This window comes from Bubalus kerabau, chromosome 7 (genome assembly GCF_029407905.1).
Source record: "Bubalus kerabau isolate K-KA32 ecotype Philippines breed swamp buffalo chromosome 7, PCC_UOA_SB_1v2, whole genome shotgun sequence".
Taxonomy (NCBI): Eukaryota; Metazoa; Chordata; class Mammalia; order Artiodactyla; family Bovidae; genus Bubalus; species Bubalus kerabau.
The window spans coordinates 9,873,740-9,898,431 of record NC_073630.1 but is presented as its reverse complement, the minus strand read 5'-3'; the positions used below and the strand labels follow the sequence as shown (position 1 = coordinate 9,898,431).

Sequence of the window (24,692 nt, the reverse complement as noted above, 5' to 3'; positions counted from 1 at the left end):
TGATATATGTCTTTTATCATAGGTCACTTTAAACCAGCATGGGAAGTAATCAGAATGAACATTTTACTAATGATAACATTAATTAGTAAACTATTCATTAGGCACAATACCAGACATTCAAACACAAGTGTCTTAAGATTTCTCTTCTCTCGAAAATCAAAAGCATAGGAAAATATTGAGTAAAATAGTCTTCCCCCAAAGAGAAGTAGCACATTCAGTTTACTGACAGGAAAAATAAGAATATTGATAACTGAATTATATTGCAAGACCCTAATTTAAACTACAGTCTTCCCCCAAAGAGAACTAGCACATTCAGTTTACTGACAGGAAAAATAAGAATATTGATAACTGAATTATATTGCAAGACTCTAATTTAAACTAGTTAAAACCGAATATTAGATTTTCTATAAATAGATATTTGACCAAGGTGCTTGATAATTTACCTTCTCTGCTTATAGACTATATGCAGGAGCATTTGGACTTTCATAATTACAAAATACACTGAGAGACAATTAATTTTGCTAGCAAATAGCAAATGGTTTACTGTTCTTTTTGAAATATATTTTCTTCAATAAATATACTAATGTAAAAAAAAAGAGAGAGAGTTCAAGTCTAACCAGAATGTCCAAGTCCACTTCAGCCTAAGCCCAGAATAGATTCTGGGTCTTCTCTAAGCCACACAGTCATCTAAGCACCTCCTGTGAGGGGCCCGAGATACTAGACAAAACCTTGGGATAGGGAACGTGTGTTTCCAGGCCATAAGAAGCTCATGTTCTAATAAGATACATAGATGCGTGTGTGTGTGTGTGTGTGTGTGTGTGTGTGTGTATGTGTGTTTATGTATGTGTCTTTAAGTTTTTCAGTCATGCCCGACTCTTTGTGATCTCATGGACTGTAGGCTGCCAGGCTCCTCTGTCAGTGGGATTCTCCAGGCAAGAATATTGGTGTGGCTGATAGCCATTCCCTTTGCCAGGGGATCCTCCTGACCTAGGGATTGAACTCAGATCTCCTGTGTTGCAGGCTTTACCATCTAGGACACCAGCAAAGCCCACACAGATGTGTGAATACATAACTATATGTAGGAAGTGCTATGCTGTCTACCTAGAGGAATTTAATAATAAAAAAAAAAAAGCCTTCCTAGAAGTGAATTGGGTCTTGATTTCAGACCTTTGGGGCTTCTCTGGACTTGATTCTGGGTGGAATTGGTGCCTGCCTATACTGCCCTCCAGCCCCACATGGAGAACTGTCTGTACGTCAACAGTTTGTTTTCAGGAGTAGAGACAAGAGCCAAGAGAAGCCACTTGCAGGAAGGGAAGGGGCTCACCTTTCCCTCGCTGATTCCTGGCTTGGTTTCTGGCTGAGTGCCTGGGTTTCAGGATAAACTGGTCTTGGATCTCTTGGGGCCCCTCCAGGAAGGCCTCCTGGAGGGCAGAAGCAGAAGTGGAGCCCTCCAGTTCCTGCTGCAGCAGCCCAGTACCTGGAATATAGCTCAGTTTAATTCCATAAGGATGTTCATGACCTATATGGAGAAAAAGCTAAATACAGATTCAGACCGATGGTGATGGGTGGGATCAAACCCACCGTACCATGAGCGAGTATGCCACAATGGTGTGACTGCTGACCTTCAGGGGCTTCTGGGTAGAGAAGGCTGTGACTCCCGAGTAAGCACAATGTGCACTCTCTCAAGGGGACACGCTGCAAAAAGCAGGTGCCCAAACAGAAGAGTTTAAAACATAACAAGAAAAATGTTTTTAGACACCTTGCTTGGCTTGGAAGGCATTTCATCAGTGAATTGCACAATATTGACTTTCATTGTGTTTCCATCTGAGAATATTTATGGCCTTCTAGTTTCTGCCTTGACACACTACACCTGTACATCTTAGGCAAAATGCTAGCCTTAACATTCCTCCTTTGAAACACTGACCCTCACACATAGACTCATAAGGATCAAAGTAAATATATTAATAAGCATTGGTGCTTAATATTTTTAAAATAATCGGACTATGTATGTTAAGAATGGCTCTGATCAGTGTTCTGTCCCACATGTCAGTTTAACAGATTTTCCATTTCCTTTTGTCAGTTCAGTAGGCAGAGTGCAGTGGGGTGGTTTGCCTTAATGTTTCCCTCCCGCTGCTGCTTCCCTCTAAGGGGTTTCCTACGAGACAGTGATCAGAGACAAGCCTGCACGGCCGAGAAAACCCAGAAGTGCAAAACGGTGTTTACAGAGTGGAAAACCACACCAGAAATCATCGGGAGTTGCCTGCCAAGTGATTTGTTTTGCTCTTTCATGCTATAAATTGCTTCCTCTCCATAGAATTCTCTAAGACCCTGTGCTGTCCTGTGGATTCCATCTTTAAAGAATTGCATGAAAGCTCCTTTTCTTTTGTTTCTGATTTATTAAATGCAACTGGAGGAGTTCTTGCTTGTGCTTTACATCTGGCATAAACACAATGTCAGTGCTCTATTCAGAACAAGAATCACAGCGACTTCCATCCTTTAAGGCAAAAGAAGCTTCTGTGAGAGTAGTAAAATACAACCAAGTCACCAGGATAACCAGGAGCTAATCCATAATTGTGAGCTGAGAACATGTTAAGAAGCGCATTCAGAATGACTGCTGAGGCAGCAGCATGAAAGACAGCCTCTTAGGAGTCCTCAGAGCCAGCCATGCTGTTTGAGGCTGTTCTAAGCTTAGAAGTTGTCATCTACATGGTCTTATTTAAATTAATGCATTTTATTAAACTAAATATGTTTAAATATTCAATTTTTTTTCACTTTACTGCTGACTGACTTTTACAAGGATGTCAACAAGACAAGAAAAACACATGAAATGGGTGAGGTGGTTTTGTCTTCAGCTTTATACTTGGTGACTCTATGTATTCCAAGACTGGGAATATACATATCACAGAAAAAACTTAGTTGTTTAGATTCTTCAGACCACATGAAAATGTTCCTCAGATCACTTGAAAGAGTAATAGACTCACAGGATTGTTGAACAGATGAAAAAAGTTAAAAGAGGAAGTGCTCTAAGATTTCTAGTGGAAGTCATTGTCACCATGACTATATTGCAGGTTCCACTACAGATTTTGTCTTTGCCCTTGTTTTAATTCCTCCTTTTTTCACTGACCACCCCTGACAGATTTGCTCATCCAAGAATGTGCATTATTATTTTTAGTTAACTTGCTATGATAACTATTTTAGGAAAGATGTAGTCTATTTATCAAAAATTTCAAGAGCAGTGCTAGTGAACTCAGCTTGAGAAACAGCAAAGCACATGCAGGTGGTTTAGTCAGTGAAGAATCTAAGTGTCTGATTGTGATTATTTCATTTTCTTTATGATGCTGAGAAAAGCTTTGGGCACAGAATAGGTATTAAATAAATGTACTTGAGGGCAGAGGTATGGCTGGATTTTAGAAGATGATCACGAAATAGAGACAACTCAGTAGTTAGGAAATGGAACTGAGAACGTCAAGACTGGAATATGAAAAATAATGTATGAGCAAAAGAAATTCCCGCTTGTGTTGCTTTCCTACCTAAGTGAGTAAATAGAGAGTAAGTAAGTAATTGTTTTCAAGACAACTCTGTTTGTCAAGTGGAAAAAGTAAAGAAGAAAAATCCACACTGCTGTTCCCAAATAGACCATAAGCTGCTGCATGAAGAGATGCTATCTGTGCTTGGGAGAGAGCAGGTGCTTAGAATTATTTAAGACGTGTATAAATGAATACTGCAAGAGATTTTCAGTTTAAGGGCATTTAAGCTTAAGACTGATCAACCATTACTTTGAGACTTTAAAGTTACAATTTGGATCCCAACCAGCTCCATCTTAGGTTTTCCCTGACACTTACCAGTAAGTGGATATGAAGTCTTTTTCTCAGCAGAACTGATCCACAACTGGTAATCTTTCTCAGAGCCCTTGGAAAGAAAAAGAACTATGTGTCACAGCAAATATTCCTAGTAGGTACTTGAAGAACTCATTTCCTTAGCATTTCTATACTTTCAAAAGGAGAATTTGGGCCAGGATAAATGCTATTTGGTCCGTGGAAGTGGCAACAATTTTTGAGTGAACAATGCTGATTCCAGTAGCCCCTGCCCCTCTCTCATAGCCTCCAATGGATCGACTGAGATTCTTGTCCTTTTGGATAAAGGCTGAGGATCTGTGCAGCCACAGTGCAGTCACAGGCAGCCTCTCACTTTGTGGGCGGTCCATGAATTAAAACAAAACATAGTACTTTTTAATAAAATTATAAATAAATATATAAATTATAAATAAAAAATAAAATAATTAAAAAAAAACTTCTCTTCACTATGGAAGAGAAGTCTAATCTCAAGAATCCTGCTTTCTGCTGTTTTGAGACTCCTTGGAGAATTCTGGCTTTTGCCTTAAAATGTCCCTGCCCAGTCAAGCATGTTGTCCAGAAAGCCACATACTCTGCCATGACTATTCCTGAACAAAGTAAAACTTGAAAGGCAGCATTAGCTCAGCAACTGTTAACACAATGAGACAGATGCCCAAGAGGCCTTGAGTAGATGGCAGCCTACTGGCTGTGATGTAGGCAAGCACCACTCAAGGGAGAGAAGGGACAAGGACTCTAACCTGAAGAAGGAGTCAGATGTAGAAAACAGTTTCTTCCAGCAGAATCCCTGCCTAGGAATTCTGAATATCCCATTTGAAACAAGTATAAATTACAAAGACTGCTAAATTAAAGAGCCCTCCAGGAGAAGATAAAGCAAAAGATGTTTGAAATAGAGTTGTTGGTGATAGGTACTAGGTACTACACTTACCTTTGACTCCTGATTAAAAATCACGGCCTTGCCATGAAGGAAGTAAGCTCCCAGGTGTGGACGCAATCACACACACAAACACACACATGTGACTAAATAGGCTTAAAATGGCATTGCGAATAGAAATGAGAGAGCTGATAAAAATCTTTTCTTTTAAGGTAAAAACTGGAAAAACTATGATGGAATCCCATAAATCAGGCATATATATATATATATATATATATATATATATATATATAGGCAAATAACCCTAGTTATTCACTGAAATAGAAATTTTTTGTCTAGTGAGATTGATCACGTTAAGCAAAGGAAAGTTACAAAAATGAAATAAAATGAGTTCTAACATTAATCAGTCTCCCCAACCTTATCCCTAAAGCCACTTTCTTCTAAGATTTGACTCTCATTCAGGGCATAAATATCATATAGATTAGAAATCAGTGCAGAGGGGCGCTGTACTCAATGCATATGAATTCAATTTTATTTAAAATGTATTATTAAATTATATTTTTACAGAAATCTTGATGTCTTATACCAAATTCTGGCTGTCTTGAGGTTTTAAGGGGCTTTATTATACCATTGAGAAACACAAATATGAATATTGTAATTATGTCATATCACAATAGCAAGACATTTTCACATTTATGTATAAATATGTATTCATAATTATATTTATATGTACATTTTACACATTGATATGTATATATATATATATAAATATATATAATTTTATATAAGGATCTATGCTTTACAAGTGCTTTGTTCAGTTCTGTCCATCTGAATGTTCCACTCCTCTTTCTGCTTCTGAACCCTCATCCTCAAACATAGCCATCTCTTTCACTAAAAAATGTTTAACAAGCATAACAGTCCTATCAAAACATAAAAGAGCAGACACTTGAAAACAAAATGAGATGAAAGAGATGTGCACACAAACGCTTCCAGACCCATGGTCTTATTCAGAACTTGTCTTCTTCAGCAGTTCACAAGAGGCATTAGCCATTGCATTATAGGACCTGCATCAAGGGGATGTAGCTTCTTGCCAGGTGGTCTTTACATCAGATTTACAACAAAACATATCATTTAGGATTTTCTCATACTGAGATTGAGTCCTCAGGCGCAATCAGGGTAAATGGAGATGGGACAGGAGGAATCAGGAAAGAAGATACAAAAAGAATAATCCAATAGAGGAGGAAATATTTAGAATCATAAATATTTTCTTGTCTATGTGTGTGTGTGTGTGTGTGTGTGTGTGTGTGTGTATATATAATAAAAATACATTTTTTCCTTAAAACTGTAAAATTATAGCCTGATTTCATTGTGCTATGACTTCAGTTCACACAAAATTTATAATGGGAATACACAAATAACACATCTGTATAGATTATTAAGGGGCTTCCTTGGTGGCTCAGACAGTAAAGAATCTGCCTACAATATGGTAGACCCAGGTATGATCCTTGGGTTGGGAAGATCCTCAAAGAAGGGAATGGCAACCCACTTCAGTATTGTTGCCTGGAGAATTCCATAGACAGAGCGTCCTGGTGGGCTATAATCCACGGGCTCTCAAAGAGTAGGACATGACTAAGTGACTAACACACACATAGGTTATTAATATAGTTTGGCTGCCTTCAAATTCTACCAAATATGATGGAGTTATCTGAAATAATCAGCTGTCTTATGATAATAGATACATTATACACAAACACAGACATACACATACACACACAAATCTCAAAAATCAAAGTTGGTTTTTTAACTAAAAATAACTTGCAGGTAACTTACAGTTATTCCTAGCTTTGAAAGTGACATATTGATAACATCATTCACTGTGTCTGAATTTGTCACTGTTACAGTAACAGACTGCAAAAAAGAAGCGAGAAAAGCTGCTATAAATTAAACATTTTTAAACAAGTGAGTCAATAATTATTGTTATATTGTTATCTATATTCTAAAGGCAAAGCTTATAATTCAGGTAATGACAAAGTAAAATGCTTGTATATAGAATATAATCCCCTAATTATAATCTATTTCCATTCCTTTATATAACATGAAGCTAGTAGAAAGCATTTCAGTAAAACAAATATTTCTGTTAAAGGATTTGAGGCACACAAAATATAATAGCTTAAGCAAGAACTAGAAAGACTGAGAATTCCACAAGGGCACATAGGCTACCCTCAGCACCTTAAGGCTATTTCCATAATGGAGGAAAGATAGTTTAAAAAAAAGTACCATCTTGGTCTTCCTGAGTTGTGCTTTTATAATATGGATTTATTTATTTGTCATTACATAGTCAGTTTTAGTAAAATTAGAATGAGAACTGGTTATTAAAGTTTTTTTTTTAACTACTATTCAGTGATTACTTTCTTTTTGTCAGGTGTCATGATTACTAAGATTTTCATGATTGAAATCTAATGAATCAATTAAATAAAACCAATTAATCTAGGAAATGAGATTGAAAATTTTTAAAATGTAAGTTCCATTCTAAACTGCCAGTGAACAGGGTGTTTATAATAGCTCTTGAGCACACAACACATTAAAAAATGCTCCATAAAAATAGGAAGGCAATTTATAGAAAATTAATACAAGAGAATGATGACTACAATTTCTCAAACTTGGTGAAAGACATAAATTTATAAATTCAAGAAGTTCAGAAAGTACCAAACAGGTAGATTAAAAGAAAACCATGCTTTGACACTTCATAGCTACACAGCTAAAAACCAAAACTAAAGAGAATATCTTGAGAGCAGCTGAAGAAAAATGACAAGTCACACATAGAGGGTTGATGTTTGAGTGAGCACAGAGTACTCATCAGAAAACACAGAGACTAAAAGTGAAACATCTTTACAGTGTTGAAAACATTTGCAAACAAAATTCTATATCCAGCAAAAATACCCTTCAAGACTGAAGGTGAAATAAAGACATTTCAGGTGAAAGAAACTAAGACAATCTGTTGGTACCAGATATGTATAAGAAAAGGAAAGTTCTCCAGGATAAAAGGAAGTACTAGAAGGAAACTTGAATCTTCAGGAATGAAGAACATCAGAAATGTTTATTTTGTGTAAGTTACACATAAATAAAGTTGATTTTTTAAAATTTCTAGGTGAAAAATTCTGAATGTAACCCATTGTCACAAATCAAAGTAGGCGGAGACGAAAGTGTGCTTTGCTGCATGAGAACCCTCTAGATGCATCTCTTGCCGGCATTGCATTTATCTGGTGGTCAGGAACAAATTGGATTTTGCCTGGCTTTGCTCTTGGCCAGGAAATAACTGTCTTAAATGACTTCCTTTTTCTACCTTCAAATACTGTTGTGTGTCATCTAGAGTTACTGTAAACTACAGTAGAACAAAGTATCATAAAAAAAACATCCAGAATATCTTTTCATCACAAATGTCTAGGCTACAGCACTACACTTTCAGAAATCAAATTACATGCAAATAACTGGGGCTAATGGTATGATTTTTTCCCCCCAGTAGCATAAACAAAATGAGGTAGAGATTTGCTGATCCTTTCAAAGTATCATCCCTTTTGGCTCAGTTCTATCCAGATATTCCTCAGAATGAAAGACCTTTCAAGGTGAAAAGACAGCCTTCAGAATGGGAGAAAATAATAGCAAATGAAGCAACTGACAAACAACTAATCTCAAAAATATACAAGCAACTCCTACAGCTCAACTCCAGAAAAATAAATGACCCAATCAAAAAATGGGCCAAAGAACTAAATAGACATTTCTCCAAAGAAGACATACAGATGGCTAACAAACACATGAAAAGATGCTCAACATCACTCATTATCAGAGAAATGCAAATCAAAACCACTATGAGGTACCATTTCACACCAGTCAGATCGGCTGCGATCCAAAAGCCTACAAATAATAAATGCTGGAGAGGGTGTGGAGCAAAGCGAACCCTCTTACACTGTTGGTGGGAATGCAAACTAGTACAGCCAGTGTGGAGAACAGTGTGGAGATTCCTTAAAAAACTGGAAATAGAACTGCCTTATGACCCAGCAATCCCACTGCTGGGCATACACACTGAGGAAACCAGAAGGGAAAGAGACACGTGTACCCCAATGTTCATCGCAGCACTGTTTATAATAGCTAGGACATGGAAGCAACCTAGATGTCCATCAGCAGATGAATGGATAAGAAAGCTGTGGTACATATACACAATGGAGTATTACTCAGCCATTAAAAAGAATACATTTGAATCAGTTCTAATGAGGTGGATGAAACTGGAGCCTATTATACAGAGTGAAGTAAGCCAGAAGGAAAAACACCAATACAGTATACTAACGCATATATATGGAATTTAGAAAGATGGTAACAATAACCCTGTGTACGAGACAGCAAAAGAGGCACTGATGTATAGAACGGTCTTATGGACTCTGTGGGAGAGGGAGCGGGTGGGAGGATTTGGGAGAATGGCATTGAAACATGTAAAATATCATGTATGAAATGAGTTGCCAGTCCAGGTTCGATGCACGATACTGGATGCTTGGGGCTAGTGCACTGGGACGACCCAGAGGGATGGTATGGGGAGGGAGGAGGGAGGAGGGTTCAGGATGGGGAACACATGTATACCTGTGGTGGATTCATTTTGATATTTGGCAAAACTAATACAATTATGTAAAGTTTAAAAATAAAATTAAAAAAAAAAAGTCTTCTGCATTTAGCATTACCTTCCTCTTAATCCTGTGCTAGAAAGGGGCATTATTGAGATCAGCTAACAAAATGGAAAAGTAAATGGTTGATTAAAGTATTACACGTATGGTAATTTACCAAAGGTCATAGCTGTGTGACGGTTATATGAAAGACTATCCTTATTCTTAGGACATACCTAATTATTTAAGGAGAAAGGGCATGGTGTACGTATGACCCTCAAAAATAGTTAGATACACACACACACACATATATATTTATATATATATATATATATATATATAGAGAGAGAGAGAGAGAGAGGAGACAAATAAATGGATCAAACAAATGGAACAAAAGGTTCATAAATAGGTGAATTTAGGTAAATGGCATATGGTGTGTTCTTTGCACTATTTTTTTAACTTTTCTGTAAGTTACAATTATTCCAAATAAAAACATCACAGGGGGAAAAAACAAAACAAAAAACAGTGGAAACAATCCAAACCACAATGTAATGACACTCATCTTTTCACGGGAAAATATGTGTTCCCACACAGTGCTTGCTAAATTACTCCCCTCTCTCTTTCTCCTCTTTTTTGTTCTCCCTCCTACCCACCCCATCTCTCTATCTCTTCTGTATATCTCCCATCAGTTTCATTTTGCTAAGTTGAGAACTTGGAATTTAATTTTTGATCTTAAAAATACTTACACATGCACTGTTTTTGATGTCCTCAGTGAAGATTTGGAGAGGAATGCTTTCTGATTGATCCTTCTCTTTGGCTAGATTGACGTACCTAATAAAATTCAGTAATAACCCAGGATAGGGTAGACAAATTAGCTTTAGCTATTAGCTTATTTTCAAATCAATCAATGTTGCTAATCTTTTAAATACTGTTATTATTTTCTTTAAAAAATTTATTTATTGAATTCGTTTGGCTGCACCGGGTCTCCCTTGTGGTACACAGGATCTTTACTGGTGGCATGCAGACTCTTAGTTGTGGCATGTGGGATCTGTCTAGTTCCCTGAGCAGGTACTGAACCCAGGCGCCTGCACTGGACCACCAGGGAAGCCCCTTATTTGTTATTATTCTTCTTTTAATATCTATTTTTTTTATTTCGCCTTATTTTAATTTCTAAATTTTCGGCTGTGCTGGGTCTGTGTTGCTGTGGAGGCCCATCTCTGGCTGTGGCCAGTGGGGGCCATGCTCTAGCTGCAGTTCACGAGCTTCTCCTTGCAGGGGCTTCTCTTGTTGTGAGCACGTGGGCTTCAGTAGCTGCAGTTCGGTTCCTGGGCTCTGGAGCGTAGGCTCAGTTAATTGTGGTGCACAGGCTTAGCTGCTCCGCGGCATGGGGGATCTTCCTCTATCAGGGCTCAAACCTGTATCTCCTGCATTGGCAGGCAGATTCTTTACCACTGAGCCGTCAGGGAAGCCCTTGTTATTATTCTTAAAAGCATGGAGAGATAAACTGAGTAAAATCAAATTAGGGATTGGAAGAAGATATGCAAAAATATTTTCAGGAAAATAAGATATGACCCAGAAAGTAACAGGTCGCCTTTGTTATGTGCGATTTGGGCAGCAGATCCAATCCTCAAAGTTTTCCTGCCTAGATTGGCGGGCCCAGGGCCTTCCTGGGTTCAAGGACAGGACGTGGCATTTGCTTTGGGAATCTTTCATTAGAGTAAGTAATCTACACTTATGGAAATTTTACATATGTTTTGAGAATAATGTTAGTTCCAACCATTAGGATGGAGAGAAAGGAAAGATGACAGTGACACACAGAACTTCCTTAAAGCTAAGCAGAGCATACGTGTAAATGAGAGAACATTCTTTGCAGCAGCAGTCAGGATAAACCTAAACAAGAAGTTACTTGAGGGGAGTCTAACAATTCCTACCAGGGAGAAGGACACAGTTTGGGGGCACTGCCTTGAAGAGATTTGCATTCTTCTATCATGGATTAAAGATTTAACATACGTATACTGTTGTCAAAATACCTTTGAAGGAAGGACTGCCATTTTTCCTTTTGTTCAGGAAAACTGCAATCTTAAAAAATGGGAGAAAAATTACATAAAATACTTACACTAACATATTGCTGCTGCTGCTGCGTCGCTTCAGTCATGTCCGACTCTGTGCGACCCCACAGACGGCAGCCAACCAGGCTTCCCGTCCCTGGGATTCTCCAGGCAAGAACACTGGAGTGGGTTGCCATTTCCTTCTCCAATGCATGAAAGTGAAAAGTGAAAGGGAAGTCGCTCAGTCGTGTCTGACTCTTAGCGACCCCATGCACTGCAGCCCACCAGGCTCCTCCGTCCATGGGATTTTCTAGGTAAAAGTACTGGAGTGGGGTGCCATTGCCTTCTCCACACTAACATATTAAGACTTGTATTAGCATATTAAGTGCTATTCCAGATTAAAAAAAATATCAGCAGCCAGTTGTTAACTAATGTGTATGCATATGTAAGTTGTACCCTCTTCATAATTAGGCTCTTGATATGGAGTCTCTCTTTGTTAAACCATATTACAGTGATGAGAAGTAGATGTTAAACTTGACAAAAAGTTGGTTTGAAATCTAAACACTTAACTGCAGGTGTCATGCAAGCTGTGTAATCATGGGCAAGTCACTGAACCACTCTGTGCCTCAGTTTCCAGAACAGGAAAAGGATTAATTATACCTGAGTGTTCTTATAGGTAGAAGTGCTATTCAGATATAAAGAACATGATTATTCAGATTAAATCATACTTAGGAATTGGCATTTGGATGGAACTATGTTATCTCAGAAACAGGAGTATCCTATTAGGAAAAAACCCTACAATATTTTAGTCCTTTATGTGTGTTCAGTTCAGTTCAGTTCAGTCGCTCAGTCGTGTCCAACTCTTTGCGACCCCATGAATCGCAGCACTCCAGGCCTCCCTGTCCATCACCAAATCCCGGAGTTCACTCAGACTCACGTCCATCGAGTCGGTGATGCCATCCAGCCATCTCATCCTCTGTCGTCCCCTTCTCCTCCTGCCCCCAATCCCTCCCAGCATCAGAGTCTTTTCCAATAGTCAACCCTTCGCACGAGGTGGCCAAAGTACTGGAGTTTCAGCCTCAGCATCATTCCCTCCTAAGAAATCCCAGGGCTGATCTCCTTCAGAATGGACTGGTTGCATCTCCTTGCAGTCCAAGGGACTCTCAAGAGTCTTCTCCAACACCACAGCTCAAAAGCATCAATTCTTCGGCACTCAGCTTTCTTCACAGTCCAACTCTCACATCCATACATGACCACTGGAAAAACCATAGCCTTGACTAGACGGACCTTTGTTGGCGAAGTAATGTCTCTGCTTTTGAATGTGCTATCTAGGTTGGTCATAACTTTTCTTCCAAGCAGCAAGTGTCTTTTAATTTCATGGCTTCAATCACCATATGCAGTGATTTTGGAGCCCCCCAAAATAAAGTCTGACACTGTTTCCACTGTTTCCCCATCTATTTGCCATGAAGTGATGGGACCAGATGCCATGATCTTCGTTTTCTGAATGTGGAGCTTTAAGCCAACTTTTTCACTCTCCACTTTCACTTTCATCAAGAGGCTTTTGAGTTCCTCTTCACTTTCTGCCATAAGGGTGGTGTCATCTGCATATCTGAGGTTATTGATATTTCTCCCACAATCTTGATTCCAGCTTGTGCTTCTTCCAGCCCACTTTATGTGTGTACCATATAGTAAATTGTAATATATGAAATTAGTTTCTAGGAAACTTATTCTTCATTACTATGATCCTCTGATGCAGATCAATCTACTGCTAAATTGTTAAAGATTAGCATTTTCTGTGCTAAAGTTTGTGTAGCATTTAATTATCCAGAGCTGAAAATGTTTTAGGCTCATTCATACACAGACTTATCACTTACTAAATTTTATTTATTGTGGTAAATTATGCATAACATAAAACTGACAATTAGTGATCATCGGTAGATTAACAAGATTGTGCAACCATCACCATTATCTACTTCTGGAATATTTTCACTACCCAATGGCAAACCCTGTGTGCATTAAGGAGTCACACCCCAGTCTCCTCCATCCTCAGGCCCCATACCAGGTTTGGTTTATACATTCATTAGTTGATAAACACTTAGGCTATTTCCAATTTTTTTTTTTTTTTTTTTTTTTGGCTGTGGTGGATAAAGCAGCTATGAGCGTTTGTGTATAAATTTTTTGTGTGGATGTAAGTTTTCATTTCTCTTGGATATATACCCAGAATATGTATGTTCTCCTATGGCTGCCACATTTTATATTCCTACCAAAACACTGCTCCTACCCCCCATCCCCATTTCAAGAACTGTTTCACCAGGAAGTAGAGTGCCCCCTGAGCTCCCAACCTGCATATATACCCGAACACAGCTGCTAATTACTCATGGCAACCTGCAGAAGAGTAAAATAGCAAATGGCCAAAGCACTAGGTGTCAGGCATTGTTATGAATGCCGTGTATGTTCTCACACAGCTTTTAAACCTAAATAACATGTGTAAACCTGGCTTCCTCCTTTCTAGCCTCACTAGGAAAAAAGTTTCTTGGACACTCCCTTATCAGAAATTGCACATTCCCAAATGAAACTGCTTCCATTCACTTAAAACATGGAAAAGATGTTTAAGCAATAGGAACTGGATCTTTAGAGAAATAAGTCATGGAAAGCAGACATACAGAGAATGATACAAATACATATTTCTTCCCCAAAAGCTTTCAAAGTTTTCATTAAGTCAACAGCTGAATTCTAGCATTTAGTCAGTTTACCACTTGGCAGCATTTTAGTTGTCTTAGCTCTCTGATGATACAAGAGATCTTGGTGGTCAGGTGAGGAGGACAAGAAAGTGTGTCAAGTGCGTGTGAGGAGGGCCCAGTGTGCGCACGAGACTGAGATACGGGGTATGGTTGTTCCAAATGGCAGTTGTGAATGTTTCATGGCACTGGCGAACCCGGGACTGTCAACTTGGGATAGTCACATTCCCCATCCTCACTCCAGTCTAAGAATGTAATTGGAAAACTGACCTGTACTCCATGGAATCGTAGCTTTGTTTTATTGTCACCCTTCTACACACACCAAATAAGATTATTTGTACACAGCAATTCAGGCAACCTACTATTTGATGACACAATTAATGTTATGTGTATAATTAAGTCCCATTTTAAAGGGAATTAATTTGGGAGTATAAAGTCAGTTTTTCAAATATAATTGTACTTTTTCAAGAAAGATAATCGGGATTGGATTGAGGGCAGGATATTGGTGAGGGGTCCTAGAGTCTTGCTCTCATGATCCTCCTTCCTCATACAAGGATACCATGAACACAAGAGGATCTGGCTTCCCAAGGAGCTCACATAGCCCATCTGAAAAACCACTGATCAAAACCAAAGGAAATCACTCCAGTCATTTCCACTATTTACTATCCATATGCATGCATTTGCACATGAAAACCTTTTTAGGAGGGAAAAGTACAAGGCATATGTGTCATTTGTTGTTGTTTATGTCACTCAGTCGTGTCTGACTCTTCTTGTGACCGCATGGACTGTAGCCCGCCAGGCTCCTCTGTCCATGGGATTTCCTAGGCAGAATGCTGGAGTGGGTTGCCATTTCCACCTCCAGGGGATCTTCCTGACCCAGGGATTGAGTGGGCGGGTCTTCCGCAAGTCTCCTGCATTACAGGCAGATTCTTGACCACTGAGCCACCAGGGAAGCCCGTATGTGTCATTATGGTCAGTCAAGAAGTGAGTCACTGGCTTAATAGACAATCAGATTAAAATGTCCTCCTTTTGAACCCACGTAGATCCAGGACACCAAGCTGTAGGTCTCACCTGGAGGGGGCCACAAAGTTCACCGTGGGCCAGCCCAGGACAAAGGACTTTCTGGCAACGACGCCGGCTTCACCAGCCTTGTGTATACGGTTGTCAGTCCATGTGGTGCTCAGTGGTGTTTTATCTTTTATCTTAACGTTCTTTTTATACCTGGAAAGAACCAAATAATGCCTCTGTTAGTTTGTTTCTGAAACGTAATGGGAGCAGCTGTGTTCATGCTAAGATGGTGTTTCTTATTGCTGGAGGGCCAAGCATGCCTCCTTCATCTCTATTTCTCACTGTGGATGGCGTGGCTAGGCATTTGATAGACCTTTTCAAAAATACGTGTTCAGCGGAGGCTGGTCCAGGAAGTCCCTGAAAACACTTCCTTCATGGTGGGAATAGACATTTTCTGAATGTTAAGTAATGAGTATAGACCATCCTTTATATCTTAGAGCTTTTTTAGAGAACCATTAACTCATTTATCAGTCTCATATTTATTATTATATATTATATTAAAAATAAATCTTATATAAATGTAAATATTTAGCATTTTATAATTATAATAATATAAATGTAGAAAATATACAAATATGTTTGTAATTATTATAATTAGTTTATTATTCATTCATGTCTTGCATATGTCAAAAAGTATTGAGAGGCTGAACCAAAATACATGCATGATATATGGTTTATAAAAATAGTTACACTGGAGAAGGAAATGGCAACCCACTCCAGTATTCTTGCCTGGAAAAGTCCATGGACAGAGGAGCCTGGCAGGCTGCAGTCCATGGGGTTACATGACTGAGCATGTGTGTATGAGGGTGGAGGGTCACGGGTTGGTAGCAATAAACTGGTAGAACTAAAAAAAATAAAAATAAAAATAGTTACACAACTATTTCCTTAACAGAGACCAAATAATAATAATAAAGGCTAGACTAGAGAGATTTAAAATACATTTTCAACTTTAATTTTTTAAACAAGATGTTTTATTTTCTAGCATAGGTTATTTTAAATTTCCTTTCGTAAATTTTGTTCATAACATTTTCTCTTATAGGTAAAAACCGAAAAATTGTTAGCATACAAATTGAACCCCAACTTAAAACTCAATCAATCAGTCAGTCAGTCAACCTCAGATCAGTGGCCAGGATGTCTTCTGCATAGATGAGAGACATCTTTCCCATTTACCTCTGGGGAGTCAGAAGGTCACCAATGAATCTGCTCTCTGACAGTTTCTGCTGATTCTCTTTTGACTTCTAACATGGAAACCACCATATCTCTTGGTTAATTCACAAATTTAACTCTTGGCGGGCCTGAGATTTAGATAGCTACAAGCCCTATGAAAGATGCCGAGGTAACTGGGGTGCACAGCTCTGGAACTTCTACAATTCAGAACCACATGTAGACACACTAAATGTAGAATGAGATCCGAGATACCTCGTGTGCAGAAATGCCTTTGATTCTTCTGGTTCAGGGAACAGTTAAAGCTCCAACTCTTCAATGGGACTTATGAAATGAAAATAATTTTGCAGGGAGCCCACTTGAAGGATAATCTTGATTCAGTGGGCACTATGAATATAAATATGATGGAAATCTGCTTTGCAATACAAGGTGGGTTTTTTCTACATCTGATTTCAACATTTTTACCCCGTGCCTGTGTATTTGAAGATTTTATGAAACACAATTATCAAATAAAATTATTTTTCTATATAGTAACTCTAAAAGCATTTTCAAATTAAAAATATATGCCCAATGGGAAAGAGGGCTTCCCTGATAGGTGGTAAAGAATCCACCTGCAATGCAGGACACACCCGTTCGATTCCTGGGTTGGGAAGATCCTCTGGAGAAGGGAAAGGCTACTCACTCCAGTATCTGGCCTGGAGAATTCCATGGACTGTATACTCCATGGGGTCGCAAAGAGTAGGACACGACTGAGTGACTTTCAGTTAATGGGAAAGAGAGATGCCTATCTGCTGGGTTTTATAGGTTTTTTTTTCTCATGTAGATGTCTAAGTGTGTTGACACCCAAGGTACTGTGTGGAACCGTCCAAATACACTGACCTGGGAAAAGGCATTTCAATAATTCTCTTCTTAGTGAAGTGAAGCGCCAAGATCATTCACTCCCTTGAAACCAAATCAAGGAGTTATCCAAAAGCCCAGAGCATGGTTTGCATTCTTCAGTAACACTGAGTATTTACCATATAGTGAGCATTGTTCTAAGACTTTTATAAACATTTTTTTCATTTAATGGTCAACTACACCAAGTAGTCTTTAGTAGCTGCATTTTAGGAGAAAGCAATGGCACCCCACTCCAGTACTCTTGCCTGGAAAATCCCATGGGCGGAGTAGCCTGGTAGGCTGCAGTCCATGGAGTCGGTAAGAGTCGGACATGACTGAGTGACTTCACTTTCACTTTTGACTTTCATGCATTAGAGAAGGAAATGGCAACCCACTCCAGTATTCTTGCCTGGAGAATCCCAGGGACGGGGGAGCCTGGTGGGCTGCCATCTATGGGGTTGCACAGAGTCGGACACGACTGCATCGACTTAGCAGCAGCAGCTCCATTTTACAGGTGAGGTTAAGTCAATTTCCCAAAGCAACAGAACCAGGATTTGAACTCAGACAGCCTAAATCACGAGCCTGTGCTCCTACCCACTTGGCCTCCATCGGTGTGGACCTCAGCTTCCCTGAGGTACCCTTCTCCTCTTTCCTATCCTCAGCCTCAACTCTTCTCCAGGAGCCACCAGGCTTTCTGACGGGATTGTTCTTTAATTTGCAGACTGACATGATAAATCTCATGACACTATACCAACAAAGCTAGATGCCAGCTTGGAAATGTTTAAGACAACAAAACTTTATACTGCAGTGGATTCTCCTAGGGTCTCATTGTATTTCTTCAGCCTTAGTCATGACTTAATGAGATTCTCTCACAAGTTAGAACGAATCTAATATAAAATGACTGAAGGATGAGAAGGAAGAGGAGGACTACATTTAAAATTTTTATTGTGTATCCCTTACTACGGATTCCCACACCCCTCTCCTTTCCTCTTTGTTGTTGTTCTTCAGTTGCTAAGTCATGTCAGACTGTTTGCAACCCCATGGACTGCAGAATGCCAGGCTCCCCTGACCTTACTATCCCGCGAGTTTGCTCAGATTCAAGTCCATTGAGACAGTGAGGTTATATAACCATCTCTAACTCTGCCCTTCTCCTCATACTGGAAGGTAAGCCCCAATGGTTTGTGGAGTTTCTGGGATTCTAGGCAGACTTCCCCTATTCCAACACAAGACTGTTCCTTTAGATGCTTGGAAATAGAGATTGTGGTATGGTGTGTAACTGTCTGCTGTTTCACTGGTAAGTTAATAGTAAATTATCTTTTGATCTAAATAACATTCATTTTTTATTGTTTCTGTATTCTGTAACAACTAAATGTGAGGATAGTGATGTCTAGAAGTGGTGTTGGCTATGTATGGTCCCTTCCTATTTGTTAATTCTTCATAGGCCTCTGCTAGTATTAATATCGTAATATTTATAAAGTAGATCCTGTTATAAAAAATAAAAGTAATCATTTTATTTGAAAGATAGCTTATTAGCATTCTAATGAATATCAAAATGATGTTGAAGAATTCATGAGATTAATTCTTGAGAACAGATGTTTCTAATGTTTGTAATATGGGAAAAAATGACTAAAAAAAAATCTCAAAATAATTTTAATTGAATATTAACATCCCACAATTGGAGAAATATAATTTCTCTGTGAAGAAATAAATATTTAAATCCCCCTTATTATTACCTAGAAACTAAAATGTACTTATTCTCATCAAATGCATAGGGAGAAGTTAGTAAACCATTTATTCCATTTGTGTTAATTTCTATGGCATCAGCCTCAAGATGAGTGAGTTTTCCACTGAAGTCTGAAGGTGAGCTGAGGCAATAGGGAACCTCAGTGTCCCCACCTCTTCTTATGGCTAAGTGGCAAAACTAGGTGCTACACTCAGATTATTAATTTGAACAGATTGATTCAAGGCAGGATACAATATTCCATCTAAGAATGAGGCATGACAGGAAGAGATGTGTTTGTTATCACGGGAGGTGATTTCTTTTTAGTTATTTCCTTCTGAAAAAAAAATTTTATATTAATAATAATCATGAATACACCTAAATGTTACTGTGGGAATGATCTTCTAGGTCTTTTTCCAAAACTTGTGTGAAGAACAAGGACTCAGTGCTGTGGTTACTGCAGTGGGGGAACTGTGTCCCCCGCCCCTCCTGGCTGCTAAAGTCCTTAATACAGTGACGCCCTCCCTGCAAATGAGACTATATTTGGAAAATGAGCTTTGGAGGATGTCATGGAGGCTAATGAGGTCATAAAGGGTAAGATTCAAATCCAGTAGGATGGTGGGCTTATTGGCACCAAGGAAATGCCTTGTGAGCACACAATGAGAAGACAGCCATCTGCAAGGCAGGAAGAGAGCTCTCACTAGAGCCTCATCATACAGGTACCTTATTGTGGATTTCCAGCCTCCAGAACTATAAGGGAACACATTTCTTTTGTTAAGCCACCAAGTCTATGGTGTTAGTTGCATCTATGTTGAGGGTTGGGAGGAAAGTGCACCCCGCTGGTTCTGTCTCCAACATATATTCCACATCTGTGTGGCTGAATCTTTTGTTTTTACCACCAACCCCAGGGTGAAGTCCTTGATACTGTTCACAGGACTGTTGCCTCCCTAACTAGTCTCCCTGCTTCCACCCTTGCTTACTCCAAAATCTCTCGTCTTCCGATAGCCAGAAAGCTTTGCTAAAAAGTATATGTCAGATATGGTTACTATCCTAGTTAAACACCTTTCAGCATGTATTTTAACCCCTTACTGTGGCCTGTGGGGACCCTGTGTGGCTGGACCCCTGACTACAGTGTTATATCTAATGTCATGCCCCTTACTTTAGGCTCCGGTCACATTGGCCTTCCCAGAACTACCCCATCCACGGGGCCCAGCTGCACCCAGTCAAAGCCTGCTGCTCCCTCAGCCTCGAAGGCTCAGCCGCCTTGGCTGAGATTGGAGGCTGCTTCTCAAGCCACAGGTCTAGCTTAGAGGCTGGCTTCTTGAGAGGTCCTGCTGAACAACCCCTTTCAAATATGGTCCCATCGTCTTCATGGTCCCCTTCATGATGCTCATGGTATCTACCTTGTATCACAAGCACGACGCAATCTCTCCTTTCCCCCTCTCCTTTTTTTATCATCTAAGTCACAGAGAAGAGAGACCTTGCCTGTCATATTTTCCTCAAGGTTAGCAGAGGTGCCATTTTATACTAGTTAGGAAAGCATGTAATATGTACTCACATGGTATTAGACATAGGCAACGCATCACTAAATGAGGAGAGGTACCGCTTCTGCTTCCTCCAGCCGCTTTTGAGTTCTGCGGGGCTGTGGATCAGCAGGGTACCGTTGGCTCCCTCGGATGATGAAGTACTCTCCCTCTTGGTGGCCACCTCAACGGAAGGGCTTCTGAAAAACATCAAACACCACAGAACAACGAGTCACTGGTCAGATATACGATGGGGTTTATGTTAAATGTCAAGATCGACACAACTTTAAAAAGAAGCCTCAGTCTCCCAAACAGGGCTTCACAGCTCAAATCCAGGAATCAGCAAGCTATAGAAAGTTACTGAGAGAAATGAGGTCACTCGGGCAGTTGATGCGGACAGGCGACAAGTTCAAGGACAAAGCCCTTGGGCATGCGGACTCTTAGAGGCAGGGAACAGAGAAAGGAGCGGAGCTGGTCATGAACTCTTAGGAAGAGGAGAACCAAGAGGCCAAAGGTAGAGACGATGGCAGGAAGGCAAAAACAGACAACGTTAAAAACCCAATAACCACACAAAATAGGATAATGTGTGGCCTATTAGAGATAAAAAGATATGGAGATCTGCCAAGAAGTAATTACAACTTGGTTTCATGATGGTCTAAAATTTTAGATAACCGAGGATTCTGGAAAACTGACTTCAATCATATCTAAATCAATATTCAAATTTTGGGGAAAATTCTCTAAGATCAGCGAAATAATACTGGAAACATCAAAAAAGTTTCTAAATACTAGGCAGTGCCTAGTTATTCGTTGATTGAGCTAAGGTCTCATAGAACTGCCTCATCAAAACAAATACGTTACACTGAACATAAAGATCCTTTGATAAATAGAGCAGATATTTTCATAGATCTACAGAAAATTCTAGGCTTGAAGCCAAGAAAATGTCCCCCTACACCCTGGCCCACCCTGAAGATGTAAAGCTGCTCACTTGTGTTCCGCAGTATGAATCTTAGGAACGCCAGTAGCTTTTCATGAAACCCATGCTGAAGTTAAAAATTAGTTCATGTCTTAGAAGAAACAAAATAAAATTCACTGTGAACACCAGTTTGTTTTGATGATAAAAAAAAATAGTATATTAAAGGATTACCTGATGTGGTAAAACCTTGAATGACAACCAATAAGTTCAAAGTGCGTTTTGATTGCCGTGAAAATCCTTTTTTCTCCCAATTCTCGGCACTGAAAGCTGAGTGTGTCTACAATACTCGGCAGAGTACTGTGAACAAACCCATGAAGCCTGAGGATTCTGTAGTAGTCCAGGTCACTGGCCATTATGATGTCAACATTGTGAGGCTCATGCCATAGCTGACAAGCTTTAATGTTTGTTTCCCTGACTTTACACCTATCTTTCAATGTTTTTGGAGAAGGGAATGGCAACCCACTCCAGTATTCTTGCCTGGAGAATCCCATGGACAGAGGAGCCTGCTGGGCTACAGTCCATGGGGTCGCAAAGAGCTGGACATGACTGAGCGACTGACGCTTTGATTTTTCTTAATTAATATTTTTACTTTGAAATAACTCTAGGTTCACACACAGTTGCAAGAAATAACACAGAGTCTATAACCTTTTACCAGTTTTCCGCGATGGTAGTATCTCTCTATAGTACAATATAACTAGGATATTAACATTGAAACGGTCAAGATACAGCACGTTTCCATCACCTCAGTGATCCTTTACAGCCACACAGACTCCCCTCCACTTCTGCCACCTCTTTAATCCCTGCAGCCACTAAGTTTTCTCCTTTATTTTTGCCCTTTCGAGAACGTTATATCAACGGGATCATACAGGATGTAACATTTTGGGATTTGCTCCCGTTTTGCTCCCTGCTCAGCATAAATGGAGATTCATCTAGACTGTTGCAGGTATTAATAGTTCATTTCCTTGTACCTCTCAGTAGCAGTCCATGAGAATGATGTATCCGGGTTTGTTTAACCATGTTGGGGAACGCCTGTGCTGTCTTCAGTTTGGGGCCATTACAAATAAAGCTGCAGCAAACATTTGTATACACTTTTTTTGGTGTTGATGCAAGGATCCATTTCTCTAGGTTAAAGGCCTAGGAGTGTAAATGCACGACTGTATGGTAGTTGTAAGTCTTCCCTGGTAACTCAGGGGTAAAGAATCTGTCTGCAAATGCAGGAGACGAGGGGTTGATTCTTGGGAGCAAGATCCTCTAGAGAAGGACAAGGCAACCCACTCCACGATTCTTTCCTGGAGAATCCCAAGGACAGCGGAGCCTGGTGGTCTACAGTCTACGAGGTCACGAAGAGCTGGACCCGACTTAGCAAATAACAACAGCAATGGTATCTTGTGTTTAAAGAAAATAAAGACAGTATTCTCCTTCCACTAGAAAATTGACCATTGTACAGTTGAGGAGGCTGCCACTCAGTTAGTCTGGATACCTGTGAGGGCAAGAAGCCCAGTATAATAGTAATGAAGGATCAGCTCCAGCCAACCCAGGGGTCACGCAGCTTCTGGGCAGCAAGGCCCCTAACCTCTTCTCCTGAGGACGGTCTCTTTCCTTTGACAATGGCGGAGACCTGAAATTTGACCATGTGGCAGTTTGTGGTTTCTCTTGTTGGCTCTTATAATATTAATCTGAATACATATTTTATATTCCCCACTAGACTCTTTCAGGGGCTTCCAAGGTGGCAAAGTGGGTAAAGAATCCACCTGCAATGCAGAAGACACAGGAGATGTGGGTTCAGTTCCTGGGTGGGGAAGATTCCCTGGAGGAGGGCATGGCAACTCACTGCAGTATTCTTGCCTGGAGAATCCCATGGACAATAGGAGCCTGGCGGGCTATAGTCCATGGAATTGCAAAGAGCCAGACATGACTGAATCAATTGAGGATGCATGCAGACTCTTAAGGACTTCAAGGAATGAGTCTATTTTTGATATATCATTTAATTCTCACAGGCATTGGCACATGGGAAGAATTCAGAACATTTTATTGAATAAATCAGTGAGATAGCTTTCTGCCGTGGTTGTAGGGGACAAAGGATCATCTCAAGTAGTCTCTCTTTCCCTTCATTTGTTCAACAGTCTTTGAACCTGCGCTAAAGGAAAGGCATTTGGTTAGGTCTGGGCAGAGGGAGCAAAAGGGATTCTAGCTCAACTCTAGATTTAGGTGGAGGAGACAGAAATTAAACAGTCTCACCAGTAAATCTTAATGCCAGACTCTGATAGGTACTACAAAGAAAAATTAGAGAGTGAGATGAGCAATTACCACTGAGACTAGACACCTGACTTTGTGGAGAGGGCAGGCGAGGAAGGCTTCTCTGAAGGACTCATGCGAAATGAGCTTTTAAGTTAATTTGGAATTAATTAGAGAATTGGTGAGGCGTGGGAGGGAGAAAGAGGGATGGAGACAGGAGGAGAGACAGAGAGGGAGAATGAGAAAGGGAAAAAGAGAGAAGAGGAAGAAAAAAGTGTTTGGTGAGAGGATGTTTCAAATTTCATGCCAAAGGGATAGAACTCGGATCTATGACATTTCAGAGACAGGAAAGAGTTTACTGGGTGGAGACACAAACAAGAGGTATAAGAAGGTGAAGTAAGTCTGAAAAGGTAGGTGGAGGCCAGAAGTAAAGGTCTTTGTAGTTTTTATGACCTTGTTAAAGGCCTATCATCTTAAAACCAAACTGGCATGGCAGGCAGGTTCTTTACCACTAGCACCACCTGGGAAACCCAAGCATGGAAGCAGCAAATAGTGGCCTCCAGAGACTGCTTACTGCTTTTAAAGGGATGGGGCCACTGGACATGCTGGACTGTATTTAGAACCATAGAGGCTCATTGGGCAACACTTTCTGGCCTCTTATCAAGGGTCTGGCAGAATCTATTTAAGGCAAGAAATGCAGACAGACACATCTCTGCACTTTCCCCAATTCCCAGATTATCTCCATTTTCTGTCTTACTCCTTCAGAGCACTCAGAGCCAGGAAAACTCCCCTTCTGGAATCTATTCACTGGTAATCAGTTTTGATCTGCTTCAGACTTTTTAGGCTATCCTCCTCCAGAGGTTCTGAGCCATCAGATCCAAAGCACCTGTATTTGTGGAAAGTGTTTGTGTGACCTTCATGTAACCAGGATAGTGGTTGTGTTTTAGGTATCCATTGAGAAAGAAGCGTTCTT

At 39.9% G+C, this 24,692-nt stretch overlaps 1 protein-coding gene across 1 annotated transcript; it reads right to left on the bottom strand.

Moving 5' to 3' along the window:
* Positions 1-1,296: 1,296 nt before the first annotated feature.
* On the bottom strand, positions 1,297-21,837 carry LOC129657378 (uncharacterized). The gene is made up of 5 exons (XM_055587556.1): positions 21,656-21,837; positions 20,547-20,711; positions 15,232-15,381; positions 3,843-3,909; positions 1,297-1,477 (listed from the first exon to the last, which is right to left on the bottom strand). The coding sequence occupies exons 1-5, from the start codon at positions 21,835-21,837 to the stop codon at positions 1,373-1,375; spliced, it is 669 nt and encodes a 222-aa protein (XP_055443531.1). The 3' UTR covers positions 1,297-1,372.
* Between the last annotated feature and the right edge of the window lie 2,855 nt (positions 21,838-24,692).

What these genes read in the sequence shown, in the direction of transcription:
- LOC129657378 (XM_055587556.1), bottom strand. Translation starts at nt 21,837, where the DNA reads ATGGCCAGTGACCTGGACTACTACAGAATCCTCAGGCTTCATGGGTTT. An exon ending in AACTTTGTGGCCCCCTCCAG is followed by an intron (nt 3,910 to 15,231) that starts GTGAGACCTACA and finishes TTTCTTTCCAAG; the next exon opens with GGCTCTGAGAAAGATTACCA. An exon ending in GACTTCATATCCACTTACTG is followed by an intron (nt 1,478 to 3,842) that starts GTAAGTGTCAGG and finishes GCTATATTCCAG; the next exon opens with GTACTGGGCTGCTGCAGCAG.